This window comes from Marmota marmota, unplaced genomic scaffold (assembly GCF_001458135.2).
Source record: "Marmota marmota marmota unplaced genomic scaffold, marMar, whole genome shotgun sequence".
In the NCBI taxonomy this organism is placed as follows: domain Eukaryota; kingdom Metazoa; phylum Chordata; class Mammalia; order Rodentia; family Sciuridae; genus Marmota; species Marmota marmota.
The window spans coordinates 3,314,114-3,332,119 of NW_025999896.1; the positions used below are offsets into that span (position 1 = coordinate 3,314,114).

Consider the following 18,006-nt stretch of genomic DNA (forward strand, 5'->3'; position numbering starts at 1 on the left):
TTAGTTTCCATCAAACTAGGATAGAAGCTGACTTTGGAGGGTAAATATTTGAATTTATGAGTAGCATACCCATTCACTGAAGGATCATTTGACCTATTACAGTGGTAATGATTTGGGAGTGGATGTAGCAATTTTAAGTTGCTTGTGTTGCTTGGCTCTTGCCATATGAATGTTAGCTGTGAAATGGAATAGGTTTATTTCAGAATTGCCCCACCTAAAGTGACCATCTGATTTGTCATCTCTTTCTTTAAACTTCTCTTTTTTAATCACCACTGAAATATCCACTCTTCTTTTGTTAGCTTCCTCAGATTATACAGTGGTTTTTCTAAATTCTTTTGAGGGCCTCAGTCTTATCTGCTTAATTAGATATTAATAATTGCTGAGTATTTAATATGAACTATGCTCTAAAATTTGTTTAATCTTAGGTAAAACTAAAAAATAGTAATAGAATATACCCTTTCTGCAAAGTATACCAATAGACTAAAAGGGTTTAAGTAACTAGTAACAATGTGTATCTATATTCAAGTTTGTTAAAATGAAAATTCTATCTCTATAGGTCCAATTTTTAAGAACTACAAGTCTGAGAAGGCAGACACTATGGCAAAACCATAATGTAGACACATGGGAAAGCCTTGAGAACACTAGTAATGTGAACCTGAATAAGTACAGTCAAGCAAAATGAACGTAAGATGTGTGTGAGGAGAGGGAATGTGTAGATAAGCTTGGTGAGGTTAATTACAGAAAGGAGAAATGGAACTTTTAAATAGATAAATTTGGATGAGGGGACAGGACTTGTGAAAACATGAACATAAGAGATAAGTAAACTGTTTAGCCTGGCTGGAAAAGACTGTGTGGTTGGAAATGATAGATGAGGTGGGGAACAGAGAGGGCCTTGAAGCCAAACAAAGCAACTTGGATTTGATATGGCACACCACGGGGAGCCACAAACTCAGATATGGCTTGATGAAAATAGTGCTTTCTGCAAACTGTTTCTGTGGCTATATGTGACATAGTTGAAAAGGGAGAAATTGGAGGCAAGAGAAGTTTTGGAGGGAATTCAAGTATGAGCTGTGAAGCAAAAGCTGATGTATTATAGGGTTGAGAGGCACATGTTAACCACAAAACAAAAGAATTAGTGAATGATGAAGTCTGATTGGGAATCTCCAGTCTAATTGATAATTATAGTCTTGATATTCTATATCATTGTTACCTCCTCTGTAACATTTTCTGGTATTCTACCCTCATTAGGAATCCTCTACAGACAGCTTGTGTTCTTGTTATAATCTGGGCCAACTTTTCATCTCTCATTTCTTCCAGAAGACCCAGAAGACCAGCTTTGAAGAAAACCTGGAGAAAGGAAGAGTCACAAATCATCCCCATACTACATGAGACAGAAATGGCAGAAGGTACTTGGATCAGGCATAAATAAGTAACGTACCTTGGTATGTCCAAATTTATACTGAGTATGATCAATATCGATAGAGGCCAGGAGTTTCTCAGAAGCCTTCTTGCTGTCAATGAACTGTCCCTCTGGAATAGCACTCGCATTTAAAACCTTGTATCTGTTAAGTTAGACAGATGAAGAATAGTTAGGAAGGTGTGATTCCAGATTCAAATGACACCAAAAAGAAATATCAATAAAAATCTTAAGAACAAAAGTCAAAGTAGGATGTCTAACTGTTCTTTAAGGTCAGATAGTGAAACTATGATTTTCTGTTGCATACCTCCTTCCTATTGTTCTTCTAACCTGTTATCCTGTACTTTTACCTCAAAACTGTATTATTAAACCTCTTAATTTTATAATATATACCAAGAAGATTACATGAAATAGAATAACAGAGGACAGCAATTAAGATGATAAAATCTTCACAACGTTTGATTAAATACAACAAAGAGAACTGACCTTTGTTTAAAATCCCCATATAAGATTCTGCTTGGGAATCCTTTCCTGCAAATGCGGATGCCTTCCAACACACCATTACACCTCAGCTGGTGCAGGACAAGTTCATGCTCCATGGCACCTAAAAATAAAGAAGAGAATTTAACTTCTGGGCATTGAATTTTCAAACCTGTTCCTGCTTGATTATTTCATGCTCTGTTTCTTACCAGGAGTTTTGGTTTCGTTGGGAATGATACACCGTACAAAGTGAGGGTGTGTACTCCTCAGATTGGTCATCAGTTTATTTAAATTTTCCTAGAAAACCAAATAGAAGGGACTTGATGAGAAAGTTCTGTTTTGGATTTTTTAAAAAAATAATTATATGATACTCTCTTAACTAATAGACATAAGCTTATGGAGCTTCAATTGCTCAGTATTTTGAAGGTCTCAGGATTCTATTTTGCTAAGTAGCCAGAAGGCCAGAGGGCTGGGAAGAAATGTAGACCTCTAAGGAATTAATTTATAACATCTAGGATCTGTTTGATAAACAGACTGCAAAGTCAGTAGCCTTGATACACAGGAAGTGTTCTCAACTGGGAATCAGAAGACAAAAGACTTAGTGGCCTTTCTCTGCCACTAATGAGCTGCCTGACTTTATAAAATCCCTTTTGTCTCTCTGAGCTTCATCTGAAAATAGTTGATATGATCCTTTGGTCTCTTTTGTCTCTTTCAGTGCTAATAGTTTTCACAGTTGCTAGCAGTTTACAGAGGTAACCTAGATTAACAATTGTTCAACTTTTTCGATTCCTTCCTTGAGTTCATTGTTCCCAGGGTCCTCTAACTTCTAGTTTTGTTTAGTTTTTTGACAAATCTAAAATTTTGAGATTTTATAATCTTGTGTGGATTGATCTTGGGTACCCAAGAACATGGTCTGCAGCATATGGGATAGTTATTCCAAAAATACAGTGATTGATTATGACAGGAGAGGATGTTTCATCCAGCCATAAAAATCTTACATATAAATATTGATCAGTCTTTCTTAGGCATAATCTTTAAGAAGACAGAAGACAGATTTTTCTGTATCTCAGTTAACCATTAGGAAATGGAAATAAGTAATGTGAGTTTGTAGTCTTGAAAACATATAATAAGAACAATTTAACAAACTGAGTCTATTTGGTGAGTTAATGCAAATCAGTAGTGAGAAAGGAAAAGAACAAGAGAAATTTTCCGTTTAAGTCAGAGGTTATGGGCCATATCTGCATTTTAGTTTTGAAGGGAGTGAGACTTAGCCACACAAAATTTCATAAAGCAGGCATTAGACTAGATGTATTATGTACTTCCCTTAGGAAGAACCATTTCTTCAACGACATAAGAAAATTACATTTGTAGTGAAATTATTATTCTTTCAATTTCAAGAGATTTTTTTATCTTATTCATTTAAATCACTAGGATTTTTCAGCTGATATAAAAAATTAAATGCACTTCAGAGGACAAAGATGTGTTATAGTGTAAGGATATTCTAAAAAGAATATATTCAGGCTCATTCTGAAAGAGAAACTCAAAAACATTCTCAAAGGGCAACATTAGGAAATAGGAATATGACCTTCACAAAATAGCTATGAAGTTCAGCTATGCTTCCTTAAAAATCAGGTCATTATATAATAAAAAGCTTCTAAGAATATTTTGGCATTCCTGAATTCATTAGATAATCATAATAAGGAATAATGAATAAAGCAACCACTCCTGTAGGAATGACAAAAGTAAATATTTGAATTGATTCCTATTAACATTCCATTCCTTTCTAAATCCTATAATTATAATAATTTATAGAAGCTGAATATATATTTTTATTTTAAATTAGCATTTTACCCTGAAAAGAGCTGACACAGTCTGGAAAGAAGAGCCCTTCTTCTTAGCACCTTTCTTTGCTCCGCTATCTATGGTAAAAAGAAGAAAACCCATCAATTATAATAGAATCCCAAAGGCTAGAATGTTATGTGAACACTCTATGGATACAGGTTTAATTTAGATTAAGGACATAGAAAGTACCTGCTTCAGCACTAGCATATGTGGAAAAGAGACTGGCCAGTGTCTTCATTGCTGACTTCTGGTATAGTCCAACCACAGTGTCATTCAGGGGGTCCTTGTTTTTGTCCAGCCAGCCAGTGATGTTGTAGTCTACAGTGCCAGCATAATGGATCAGGGAGAAGTGAGCCTCAGCCTTGCCTTTGACTACCTTGGGCTTCTGGAAGTTGGCAGACTTGCCCAGGTGCTGGTCATACAGCTTGTTCTTGAAGGAGGCGTCTGTTGCCTTGGGGAACATGCACTCCTCTTCCAGGATGGAGAAGATGCCCAGTGGCTGGATTCAGAAGAGTAAATAGTGGTATCAGTCGCCTCTCTTTCAAAATATATAGATCTGTTATTTTGTAAAATTATGAGTCCCTCAATTAAATATGTGTGTGTGTGTATTTTTTCTCACATTCAATCTAGCATTATTTTCAATTAAAAGAATACCTGACTACAAATCCAAAGGTCAGCAGAGCAATTAGCGGTGATTTTTAAAGATGCTTTGAATAATCACACTTCTTTTTCTATTAAATAAATGTCAAAGTTTTATTTTGCTATGGAAAGAACCTACTTACTTAGAATGATGTTGACTCTATATACAATAATGGAATTGTATGAGTAATCCAAACTTTATTTAAAGTGTTGTATATTTATCTCCTTAAAAATAGATTATGGGGCTGGGGTTATAGCTCAGTGTCAGAGTTCTTGCCTAGCATGTGTGAGGCACTGGGTTCGATCCTTAGCACCACATAAAAATAAATAAAGGCATTCTGTCCATCTAGAACTACAAAAAAAAAGTTAAAAAAACACATTATGAAGTAGCATGAGCAGTTTGACTTTAACAAATTAGCTTTCATAAAAGCACCAACTGTATCACCTGTGCATTCATTTTTGTTTAGAGAAGTCTTTTATAATGACATATTGGATCGTAATGGAGATAGTTAATCTAATAAGGGTGATTCTTCTGGTGAAGCAGACCTCAAGTAGAATTTCAGTGCTGCTTTAAAATTGTGTTTGTATTGGTATTAGAATAAAACTGACTGGGTACGGTGGTGCATGCCTGCTGTCTAGCTACTCAGGTGGCTGAGGCAGGAGGATCATCACAGTTTGAGGCCAGCCTGAGCAACTTAGTGAGATCCTGTCTCAAAGTAAAATAAAAAGGGTTGAAGATGAATCTGAGTTAGAGTGCTTGCCTAGCATGGGTGAGGCCCTGGGTTCCATCTCCGGTACTGAAAAGAAAAAAAGAAAAGAAAGGAAAAGGAAAACTGGGTAGAACAAAATTAACCTCTCTTTCATCCTTCCAATGTAAGAGTCATAGAAGAAGTTATTTCTAAATAGTTATTTTCCAGTTCACTCAGATCTTAAATTACTTGAGATTACAGTAATAACTTTCTAAAATTACTGAAGACATATGTGAAAGTAATCCTCACAGCCTGACTTTTCCTTGGAAGCCAAACAGACCTTCTCAATGAGCTCAATGCAGGCAGCCAGGTCCATCCCAAAGTCAATGAAGGTCCACTCGATGCCTTCCTTCTTGTACTCCTCCTGCTCCAGCACGAACATGTGGTGGTTGAAAAACTGTTGCAGTTTCTCGTTGGTGAAGTTGATGCACAGCTGCTCCAGGCTGTTGAACTGCTCAAAACAGAAGAGATTTCCAATGTTAACTGTTTTTTATGGTGGTAAAATTCATTACTGAAAATTTTCTTTTACTGAAACAATGTGTAATAGAATAATGAGATACGATTTAAAGTACTTATTCTTCCTTCAAAATTTCCAGGAAAATATGATCATTATTGACATGAGTCTTTCTTATGAATTCTGGACATTCTGTAGGGGCCCAGGTATCAATTACACTATAAGGTATCTTTTCACTTTAAGATTGCACAGACAAGAATGTACATTAAAAATGCAATCATGGTCCTGTATGCTGTGGTTCAGATTTAAGAGCAAAAAGGAAAGAAACTTATTGGAACACCTCCCTTATTTAACTGCCCCAATGCTACAATTCAAAATAAAGTTCATGTTTCACCTTGGTTGTCATGTTATTAAGGAAAGCTTATCCTTTTTTTTTTTTTTTTTGGTACTAGGGATTGAAACCAGGGGTGCTTAACCACTGAGCCATATCCCTAGCCTTTTATTTTATTTTATTTAGAAACAGGGTCTTGTTGAGTTGCTTAGGGCCTCACTAAGTTGTTGAGGCTGGCTTTGAACTCATGATCCTCCTGCCTCAGCCTTCCAAGCCACTGGGATTATAGGCATGAGCCACAGCACCCAGCTAGGAAATCTTATCTTAAATTGATGCATAAAGTGAAATTAATAGGCTATTATCTCTACATCAAACATTTAAAAAATCCTCCTGGACGTTAAATCATTTGTATAAGATGAACTTGGACAAGGAAAGACTATCATTTATGTCTGGACGTCTTTCTACCTTTTCTCCTCCGTGAAAGATGCCTGCATGTGGCTCAAATGCTGCAGATCTGGGTTCGTGATGTGGCTTTGTCTTGAAGGTCTGTTAGATCTTTTGCTATTGTTTTGACTTCCCTGAATCTCAACTTCTTTGTATGTAACTAAAGGCAATGTTAACTTCTCCTTCATGGGTTGTTTTGAAGATTAAATGAAGTAACCTTTTGAAATCCCTAGTATAGTGCCAGAAATACACTGACTGCTCAATAAAAGTTAGTTATTAGTATTATTGCATTCTATTACTGCCTGGATATTTTGGAGATAAGTCTTGTTCTAGGTGCATCATTGGAACAAACTGTGTGGACACTGTAAATGTAAGTGAATAATGAAAATATCTAGTATATCAAATCCCATAATTGCCTCCCCCTCACTTAGTATTAATATTAAGATAACTCACATCAAAGATCTCAAAGCCAGCAATGTCCAAGACCCCAATGAAGTACTGCCTGGGCTGCTTGGTGTCCAACTGCTGATTGATACGGGTGACCATCCACAGGAACATCTTCTCATAGACAGCTTTAGCCAGAGCACCCACTGCATTGTACACCTTCATAAACAGTAATGTTTGTTAATATTATTAAAAACATGTCATGGAGGCCTGGGATGGGTGTGATTCATTGAAGTTGTGTGCTTACCTGCTGCACAGTCTGACCTTTGGTAACATACTCATTGCCAACCTTGACCCTGGGGTAGCAGAGGGCTTTAAGCAGGTCTGCGGAGTTCAGATTCTGGAGATAGGCTGCTTTGTCAGCAACTGCAGACACACAAATCAGGGACTGTTTAATGATGCACATCCTTTTTAACTTAATCTTTCCATTTTCTTCCAGTCCAGTTTTCTTATTATTTAAATAAAAAGCTTTAATTAATTCTATAGAAGGTCAAATAAGATTCTCTGTACATCAGGACATGTAATTGCCTCTGAAAGGTTGATCATGTATACTGGCCTTTAGTGATTTTTCCAAGTAGATTCTGAGAAGTTTTTCATTAAAAGTAAACATGTGTCTAGTGTTTATTGTAATATTTTATGTAAGGTAAAATTCATAGTCTCTGCTTTTAAGACATTTTAGATATAGTTGAAAAGATAAGATAAATAAACCTTAATACTCAATAGTAGGGAGGAGTAAAAATCAGAATATTTGGATTTTTATCTTAGTTTTGCCATTCTGGATTTAACCTTACTGGTTTGATTTCTTTATCTGAAAATGTGGGGATTAAATTAAAATGGATGATTCTGACTAAAATTTTAGTGACTATAATGTAATGACACATGTCATGTTCAAAAGTAACTTCTAGAAAGTTTAGAGGAGGGAAGAACAAATGTTAAACTTTGGTGGTCAGGAATGGCTTTAAAGAGCAGATAACTAGCTTTGTGTTGTATATCCATTACATTGCATATCCTAGTCATATGCAGAGTACATGATTTTTTTTTCTCAAATCCTTTTTTTTAATCTTATGTGCTGCTGATATTGCCAACAGGTTTATATGTACACAACTCACATATACATGCATATGTCCCTAGGGGCATTCTTCACCCCTTATCCAGTATTTGGGCAGATCCTCTATTGCCAGCTCCTAGTCTTGTCCAGATAATGATAAAATAGACCAGTATGCAAAATTATCTAATATAATGACCCACCATTGCTGAGGCAAAGCAGGAGTACTAGTTCATTGTATTTTATGTCCAATTATCTGGCCCTAGGTTAGGCTTGTGAGTGGATATTGGATCTTATTTGGGCTGGATAGAAATGAAGGAGAGATGGAGAGAGGAAAGTGAGTGATGAGGAAAGCATGCGGAGTGTATAAATGTGTTTGTTCCCTTTAGAAGTCCTGCCATAAAGGAGAGATGAGTGTAGGATAGGGTTTAATATTTTGTTGTTGTTGTTGCTATATTCTCTTGATTTAAACCCTGATGAAGGTTCATTTGGTACCTTCAGTGCCATCTGGTTCAGCTTGCTCCTCACGTTGTTTTTGCTTGAACTTCATGTTCCCATAATGCATCACGGCCCCTGTGAGTTTATAGATGGATACTTTCTCTTCAGGAGTGAAACCCAGGATGTCAATGGCACTCTACCAGAAAAGATAAGGGCACAAAAGTTAGGGAAGAAGACACTACATATTTATGAAAATTTATGGTACATTGCTATCATCATTACCATACATGGATTTTTAAAAATCATGTATGTGTGTGTGTGAGAGAGAGAGAAAAAAGGAGGGGGGGGCGGAGAGAGAGAGAGACTGACTTACATCAGTGGCCATCAACTCTTCTTGGTCATCAATGCTGGGGACAGTGATCTCTCCCTGACTGACGAAGGCATAGTCATATGGGTTGGTGGTGATCAGGAGCATTTCTGGGTACACAGAATTCAGAGTTTATGTTTTATATTAGAAATTTTTTATAAAAATATTAACATCTATGAATTTAGGTTCTTTCTTACCGATTAAATCTGGCTTCTTATTGGAAGTGATCTGATAAAAAATATGGTAGCTTCTTTCTGCCTTCAGCTGGAAAGTAACTCTAGACTTTTCCAGAAGATCTAGAAAGAGAGAAAGACAACTAGAAAAAAAATATCATTTCTTTTAACAAATTAAATGAACCTCAGTGTCTTTAGTCAAAATTGAGGGCACTACATTTGGCTTCACTGAGATTGCACCTGGATGACCATCCTGCAGTTGTACATAGGCATATGACATTTCCTATGCTTCTTGTCATCTAATAGTAGAAATCGAAGCATACCTGCTCTGGAACAAAAACAGCTTCATATGGAGGATATGTGAACTCTATTTTAGTTAATATCTAATATCTCATCCTTCCTTGGATGATGTCAGATTCAGTCCATGGTGAGGGGCTACCTTGGACACATCAAAGTTCAGATCAAGAGCAAAATTTATTGAGTAAAGTTATATTGCAACCTCACAGGTAACTCATAGGAACCCATAGGTAGTCCTAGTATTTGTTTTGGGAAAAAAATCATAGCTGCTTCTGAAGCAGATATTCTCTAGGTTGTGCTATAGGACCATCAATCTCAGACTGAGATAAGGGGAGTGTACAGTGAATCTGGGGGAACTCTGGCATGAGCTCACAAGCAACAAGGCAGCAGGCCACTGTTTTATAGGCTTCATGCACAGTAAGTATTGCAAAATAACCCTGGAAATGAAATTACTTGTATCTCTGTTTGGATTGTCAGAAGTCCTGTTACTCACATGTTTCAATATCAGCTGATGCCAGCTTCCCTGTAGTACCAAAGTGGATTCTAATGAATTTACCCTTGAAAAGATAAAGATTAGTATTAAAAAATCAAAGCATACAGAGAGATGAAACTGAAATAATAATTCAGACATGGCTACTCGACACTTGAAGATGGAGAAGAGCTTCATGAACAAGAGACTTACAAAGCGAGAGGAGTTATCATTCCTCACGGTCTTGGCATTGCCAAAGGCCTCTAGTAGAGGGTTGGCGCTGATGATTTGATCTTCCAGAGTCCCCTGCAAAGGAGAGAGCAGTTCTTACATCTGGGGCTCAAGAATTCAGTACCTAAGACCCCTAATTAGAGCCTGGATTCTGACCATGGCAGTCAGGCGCACCTGGTTTTTGCCAGATTCTTCCTTCTTCTTCTCTCCAGTAACTGCAATTGTTGCAAAGTACTGGATGACACGCTTGGTGTTCACAGTCTTCCCTGCACCAGATTCTCCACTGTCAAACAAATCAGAAGAGATCAGAACTATGACCCACATTGCCAACATCTAAGACAATCACTGCAAATCAGAGAAGAAGAAGAAGAAGAAAATCACATACGTGATCAGGATTGACTGATTTTCACGATCTGTGAAAGAAATCAAGATCATCAGTTAAAACAAAAGTGCATTCAATAGGAAGATAATTAAATCGATTCAGCTCAGACAAAGCTTGTTCTTTTTAACTTGTTGAAGATTTTGTTTAGGATTTTGGCTTTGTGTCTAGCCCTCCAAATAGCCAATTGATGCTTGGTGTAAAGTTTGTGAAAATTAGAGGTAAAAGAATCATGCATTTCTTTTTCTTTCTTTTTTTTTTTTTTGTATTTTTTATTGTGGTAAAATACACATAGCATAAAATTTCCATTTTAACAACATGTGAATGTACAGTTCATTGATATTAAGTACATTCATAATGTTTTGTAATCATTACTACCTTTTATTTCCAGAACTCTTTCATCTTGTAAAACTGACATACCATAACCATTAAACCCTATCTCCTCATTTCCCTCTTCCTCTAGCTCCTGGCAACCCCATTCGACTTCCTGTCTCTCTGAATTTACTACTATAAATACCTTATATTTATAGTATAAGTGAAGTAAAATAGTATTTGTCTTTATTTGTGACTGACTTATTTTACTTAGCATGACTTCCTCAAGGTTCATCCATATAGCACAGATCAGAATTTTCTTTTTTTTAAAGACAGAATAATATATCATTATATGAATATAACATATTTTGCCTATATCTTAATATGTTAATGGATTTTTGAATTATTCCTACATTTTAGCTATTGTGAATGGTGCTCATGGATGTACTAATATTTCTTGGAGATCCTGCTGCAGTTCTTCTGGGTACATATCCAGAAATGGATGCTGGATCATACTATAATTATATTTTTAATTGGTTGAGAGACCACCTGTTTTCCACAGTAACTGTGCCATTTTTACATTCCTATCAACAGTGCACAAGGATTCTAAATTCTCTATACCCTTGTCAGCATTTATTTTCTGTTTTTTTTAATAGTAGCCATATTATAATAGAAAAATATTATGCACAGAGGTACACATTTTACTAATTTTTAAAAATTTTGTTTCAGAAAAATTTAAATGTACACAAAAGTGGACACAATAATGTACTGAGTCCCTGTATGAGCATCTTATAGATACAACAATTTTAAATTTTTTTATTGTGGTAAAATATACATAGCATAAAATTTTCAGTTTAACCAGCCAGTTTTATATCATCTCAACCCCATACCAAACTCGCTGAATTATTTTAAAGAAAACCTCAGGCAAAGATGGTGGAATAACATGGACATCATTACCCTAGGTCCATGTATGACTGCACATATGGTGCCATGCTACATTGTGTACAACCAGAGAAATGAAAAGTTATGCTGTAATTGTATACAGTGAATCAATGCATTTTGCTGTCATATATACCTAATTAAAATAAATAAATTTATTATTAATAAAAAAGAAAACCTCAAGCATCATATAATTTTTTGGTAAATTCTTTAAAAAGAATTATACAAATTTGAGATCATAAGAAACCATAGAAATTGTTTAGGTAAAGTCTTAATAGTCTGAGACATAAAGAGGAAAAAGTGACTTTTCTAATATTAATTACAAGCTAGTTAAACTCAAATATATTTATGTTTTTGATTTCCAGTTCACATATTTTTCTGCTACCTGGTCTCCTTCCAGTCTTTGATGTCACTAATTTGATTGCTGATAATACTAAATAAGAAGAGATCTGGAATTGTGAATTTTGGAGTTTACTTACTTTTATTTTCCTTTTAACATTGTATTCATTTCTAGATATAGATATAGACATAAGCTTTAAAGAACTTTAAAGTTCTATTCAGGGAAATAGAATGCAGATTTGGATCATATTCAGATGATTTTATTTTTACTATAAGCAAAATAATGGAAGATACTATCGCACATAGTGGAAAATAGATAACAACATTCTGGTGTCTGTTGGCAGTGCTAAAATAATATTAACTAGGTTGAATGCCACAGTTGTGCATGATTTTAAACAAAGGTCACCTATAGGTGACCTTGGGTTTGGAGTAGCCCCAAAGCCTGGGGAATTAGTAGGGGTGATGTACATAGCTTCCATGATTTTGTAAATGCAGCTGCTGAGTATTAAAATCTCTGACATAAGCTAGCATTTGGATAAATTTTGGGAGGTAGCTAGCTTCTGTAGACAACCAAAGAGCAGTTTGCTGGCACAGAATCCTTGTAGAACTCCTGAATAATTCATAATAGGATATTCCTATTTTATCCTTTTTTTTCTTCTCTTTCCCTCTATAAAAGACAATTTAAAAGAAAGTGCAACGAAATGAACAAAAAAAGAAAGAAAAGAAAGAAAGAAAAATGAAAAAATAAAAGAAAGAAAAATGAAAAAAAAAAAAAAGCCCCTCAGTTTCCAAAATTCCATGGAAGAACAGGAAACTAGAGAATTTAGAATATTTCCAGAGGCAAAACATTTGGTATGTTAAGATAAAAGGTTTTAATCCTACATTTGGGCCTCTAATGTGAATCTAAGCTGCTTGTTTATGCTCTGATAAGGCATGAATAACAGACTTTCATACAGTTTTTTAAAAAAATGTTTCAAAGAAAAGAGATTTTTTTTTTTCCCCAAAGTGAAAGTAGATTTTTTTCCCCTTCCATTCTGGTAGGAAAGCCCTTCACAATCTTTGGGAGGAGAGTCACAGATCTTTCTTTATTCATGTTCTAGTAGTGCCAGAGAGGCTGGCAATACATTTCTGTGAATAGATGCCTCATTCACTCACCAAAGAGGCTGGCAGAATTAACTGTGCCATTTGAAAATAAAGATAAAAACTCACAAAATCCTCCAGCTGTGGCTGAGAAGTCTTTTCCTCCATGACTGTGAATGTAGATTCTTTTAAAAAATTTTTATTTAAACTCTTTTGTACCCAAATCAGAAAGTTTAAAAAATTTTGGACAGTAATAACTATTTTTACAGAAGTCTTCTACTTGAATTAAATAGGTTGCCATTTACTAGCTGTATTAGCTTGGCAGGACAATGAATTCAGCGAGTTTCACCTGGGAAGAAATATGACATAATGACTGTGAAAGTTCTTTGAAAACAGTGAAGTCCCAAGTGGCTGGAATACATTATTATAATAAGACTAGGATGCAGTCTGTTTGTTCATTGTAGAGTCTATTTATACACGCTTTACTCACCAGTCAGCATGAACTGATAGGCGTTGTCCGAGATGGAGAAGATGTGGGGTGGGGCCTCCTGGCGCTTTTTGCCTCTGTAGGCAGCCACCACCTCAGGGTTATACACTGGCAGCCACTTGTAGGGATTGACAGTGACACAGAAGAGGCCTGAGTAGGTCTAGAAAATCAGATAGTTCAAAATATGTATCTTGCTTTTTTATTTTTATTTTTTGGTAGTGCTGGAAGTTCAACCTAGGGCCTTGCACATGCCAAACAAGTTCTCTACCACTGAGTTATATCCCTAGCTCCTGTCTCTTGTTTCAGAAAAATAAATGGACTAAAAAGAGATGTTGAAGGACACTTACATAGATCATCCAGGCTGCATAGCGCTCTTTGAGGTTATACAGTACTCCGGGCTCATTTAGGTGGGTCATCATAGCCATGTCCTCAATTTTGTCATATTTCGGAGGGTTCATGGGGAAGACTTGATCTTCCCTGACAGTTAGAGTCTGGTAAGGAAACAGGAGACGAGTTAGAATTAATGGTTGGAGATAGGGTTTATGATATAAAACTAATCACACATACTTTTTGTTATATTATTTTATATTCTTTAAAGGCATATAAACATATTTATTTAGAGTTTAATGCCAAGAAAATGTTTCTTATGATAAGTTAGGATACTACCATTTTAAAAATTAATATATACTAATTGTACATATCAGTGGATACACTGTGATATTTTCATACATACATTACAGCATGCATCGATCAAATCCAATCACCCTTTTTCTACCCGCTCATTGCCCCATGATCCTTCTATCTCACTCCAGGATATATATCTAAAGGAAATGAAATCAATGTATCAAAGAGATTACCTGCATGCATGTTCATTGTGGCACTATCCATTTTTTAAAAGATTTTCTTTCTTCCCACTATCTTTTTCCTATCCAGATTTATCTATCAATTTATATCTTTTTATTCTTTTTTTTACTATTCATTATAAAACAACTGCTTTTTTTTTTCTTTTTGAAGTAAAGGAGATATTAATACATTATTGAACTAAATAAGTAACTGAAGAATTCTTGTGGTCAGAGAAGCTATTTTTTACTTTCCTAATTGGGAGATTCAGACTGGGAAGTTGGGAATCGAAGAGAAATGGTTTGTATTAATGGGTTAAAGTCCTATATGAAGTTGGAAAGGAAGACATGCAGTTACTGCTGTGAATTCTTTTGCCTTTTAAATCTGATGTCTACCTGCTAACTAGAAGTGTGTTTGTATTAGCAACAGGCTTGGAGATTTCCAGCAATAGGAGATAAAGAGAAATTAAATGGGGATTATTTTCTCCTTATGCTTTTACTTACTGCTCCACTTTCAGTCTTGACAGTTACTTTCCCTCCTTCCTTGCTTTGTATGACACTCTTTACATAGGATTCCTTGGGCTCCGCCACAAAGACAGATGTTTTAGCATCAAAAGGCTTGTTTTGGGCCTCAATCCGCTCTCTTTCTGATTTTCGAAGGTAGGGAGCGGCTTCACCAAAAACAGCCATCTCGGCGTCTGAACCCGAGCTCATGGCTGCAGTTTATGTAGCAGAGGATTCTGTGCAGGGGGAAAAAAAACAAGAAAGGTAGAAAGGGAAAGCAGAAATCATTAAGGTAAGTTAGGCTGGGAAATGAACAAAGTGTTGAGTTTAGCTGCTGCTGTGACTAATCTTCCAATCTTAACATCGACTGGTGTTCTAACACAAGCTAAAGGACTAGTTTGGAATGAGACTGTAATTTGACACTTCATTTTTACAATTTGTAAGTTTCCTTTCCAGATTATATACCTTGATCATCAGGTGGAGTACCTACAATTGAGTTAGAATGGAATCCTCACATGTTTTTATTTCTAAGCTTTAACAATCTCTGTAGCTAAAACCAGTGATGGATAGGATCTGTCATTGTTGAATCCTCATTTCTCCTTCTGCATAATGTTTGCATCGGCCATATGTTAGGACAACCACATAGTAGGGAAAGAAAGTTTATCTTATGCAAATTAAGGATATTTTCAAAGCTATCAAAAATATCTTTGTCTTTCAGATAGTCATTTTTCTCTTATGATTCAAATAATTAACATTAACCTCTTCTTTATGTTGCTTTTTGGTGTTATGTCTCTTAGTGGTTTGTTAAGAGAATCTAAATAAATCCTTGTTCTCTGGATTTTTTTCATTATTTGGCTTGTTACCAAGAGACTTAGCATTGTTCTAATTCCTAAATCTCTTCTGACACTCTCCTTATGCCATGAGAGATTTCATCTGTCAGTTACAGATCTAACCACAAGAAATGAGAGCTTCATCATAGAGGCCCTCTTCCCATATAAATTCCATGAGGTTCTTTATTCATTTAAAGACTTGCAACTTTTTAAAAGAACAATAATATTTCTAACAACAACAGTGAATAATCAAAAATAGCTAAAATATTGTTTTAACAATGTTTGCGTTCATTTTTTTTTTTTGGTAAGAATTTTTCTAGGGTGTTTAAAAAATGTTTGTAAAATGTCTAAGTGTTCAGTGCTTTGCAGTAGGGAGATTGGTGTGGGATACTCTATTGCCCTGGATGGTTTTAAGAACCACTGAGAACTCACTGTCAAAACTCATTCTGTCCTAAATGGTCTTTTAACCCTGGAACTCAATTGAGAATAGTAATCTCTAAAGATAAGACATTTTGAAAAAAGAAAAAAAAAAAAGATTCTCCAGCATTTAGAAGTAGTCACTTGCAAGTATTTATATTGCTATAACTGTAAAAACATGGAATTGGTGTATAATTAAGAATTGTTCAAAGTTTCCTTAGACTAAATAAATCCTCTCTATCACCAATGATTAAATCAATCCAAACCTTACCTCTGGAATTCCAGAAGAAAATGCAGGGTCAGAAGTGTCCCACACTATAAAACAAGAAGTTTCTAATTAGTGACTCTCTACAATTTTAGTAATACAGTTACAGAATTAAAATTTCCCTGTCCTAAAGCCTGGCTCTATGAAAAGAAAAATTAAAGTTGGGAGGAAGAGTTTCATGCTCAGAGATAGCCGCAGGCTCACTTCTTTCTTCTTTTAGGGGTCCTTGGGTTCCCAAGACCCCATCACTTACCTCTGAGTTCTTGGTGGAGATAAGGCTCAAGGGCCAATCCTGTTTATATAGGAACTACTGTGCTGATGCTGCAACTACCTCCTCTTTGTTAAGGCAACACATTTGGCAACATGAACCCTCAGCATAGTTTGTAGTGACATTTGGCATGTTTGGATATAATTAGAAGTATTCATACCATTTTGAGTATGTGAACCAATTGCCTATAAATAATTTGACAGGGACCAATCTGGTGGCAGAGAATGCTTTCTAGTGTGTTGAGAAGGAAATCTTTGACAGTGCCTTATGAGACCTCAAAGTCAGTTCTTAAGAGCTATATTCAGTTTGGCAAACTCTTTCATGCATGCCTGTAACCAAATGATCAGATACCAGAGGCACACTGCTGTCAGGGCCTTCAGTGTTTTTCATTTGTTCTCACGGGAACCCCCACTGCATTCCCTTGGGCCATTGCCAAGGCTCACCCTTGGAGTTTGGGCTCAGGCAGGAAAGCCAAACTGAGAGGAGATTCTTTGCTGAGTCTCCACAATTGAGCCAGTGCCCAACCAGCTAACACTGAAGAAAATTATTATTAGAAATTAATGTGTGCACAATAGGAAAAAAAATACAGGTAAGAGAAAAGAATGTTCATAATCCCAGTATGGAGAGATATGATTCAGATTTATTAGTGAGATCTTATTGTACACACATACATAGTATGCATATCTTGTATCTGCTTTAAAAATTAATATATCATAGGTAATTTTCATACCACTAATGTAATTTTATCTTTATTCTTTAAACAAGTTATGGTTGTTCTTTTTAAATTAAACTCTTTTAAGGTCATGAATATTGAGGTATAATTTATGTACATCCTAACTTACCTATTTTAAGTGACAGTTATATAATTGCTTACAGATTTAAAAATTTTAAACTTTTCAATAAAATTTACTTATTTTGTTGAGTGGTTCTATGAGTTTTTTTTTAACCTATGCGTTGATTCATGTAACTCCCATAATTGATGGAATGCAGAATAACTGCAGTTCTACGAGTTTTGATAAATATAGGCAGTTGTGTGACCTCTTACATTTTAATTGTGTAAAACTTAAAGCCTTATACATTAGGCTAAAATTCTCCTTTCATGAGCTCATAGGGGTTCATGCAGAACTTCTCTTCAGAGGTAGCTACCAATATCAGTTTGGTTTGTAATATTCCAGATCTTTTTTGTACATTTATGTATGTATTATTTTGATATTACTTGTAAAAATTCTGTGTAGAATCCCTATATTCAGAAAACTGGGGGGAAAATGAAGGAAAAAAAATTGAAGATTTAAAATAAACAAAAAATATATCAAACTTATGGATCCAAAGACTCACTATTGTAAAAGCATCTATTCTTATCAAATCAACCTACTAAATTAATCAAAATTGAAATCCCAATAGAATTTCCCACATATTCTAAGAAACTAATTTTAAAACTCATATAGTAGACTGTAGGAATTGTCAGGATGACTTTGAAGTAGATGAATAATGAGAGAAAATTTGCCCTATTAGACATCAAATCCCATG

At 35.4% G+C, this 18,006-nt stretch overlaps 1 protein-coding gene across 1 annotated transcript in view; it reads right to left on the minus strand.

Moving 5' to 3' along the window:
* Window positions 1-16,618, minus strand: part of Myh8 (myosin heavy chain 8) — a 29,602-nt gene extending 12,984 nt beyond the window's left edge. Inside the window, exons 1-21 of the mRNA XM_015504488.2 lie at window positions 16,465-16,618; window positions 16,218-16,261; window positions 14,700-14,935; window positions 13,704-13,847; window positions 13,360-13,516; window positions 10,206-10,233; window positions 9,995-10,103; window positions 9,803-9,895; window positions 9,614-9,677; window positions 8,848-8,946; window positions 8,657-8,760; window positions 8,341-8,479; window positions 7,048-7,166; window positions 6,810-6,959; window positions 5,408-5,578; window positions 3,929-4,238; window positions 3,749-3,816; window positions 2,107-2,194; window positions 1,904-2,021; window positions 1,439-1,562; window positions 1,211-1,347 (exon numbers count right to left, since the gene is read on the minus strand). Coding sequence (XP_015359974.1) covers window positions 1,211-1,347; window positions 1,439-1,562; window positions 1,904-2,021; window positions 2,107-2,194; window positions 3,749-3,816; window positions 3,929-4,238; window positions 5,408-5,578; window positions 6,810-6,959; window positions 7,048-7,166; window positions 8,341-8,479; window positions 8,657-8,760; window positions 8,848-8,946; window positions 9,614-9,677; window positions 9,803-9,895; window positions 9,995-10,103; window positions 10,206-10,233; window positions 13,360-13,516; window positions 13,704-13,847; window positions 14,700-14,909 — 2,432 coding nt within the window. The 5' untranslated portion in view covers window positions 14,910-14,935; window positions 16,218-16,261; window positions 16,465-16,618. The remainder of the gene's footprint in view (window positions 1-1,210; window positions 1,348-1,438; window positions 1,563-1,903; window positions 2,022-2,106; window positions 2,195-3,748; window positions 3,817-3,928; window positions 4,239-5,407; window positions 5,579-6,809; window positions 6,960-7,047; window positions 7,167-8,340; window positions 8,480-8,656; window positions 8,761-8,847; window positions 8,947-9,613; window positions 9,678-9,802; window positions 9,896-9,994; window positions 10,104-10,205; window positions 10,234-13,359; window positions 13,517-13,703; window positions 13,848-14,699; window positions 14,936-16,217; window positions 16,262-16,464) is intronic.
* Window positions 16,619-18,006: the final 1,388 nt, after the last annotated feature.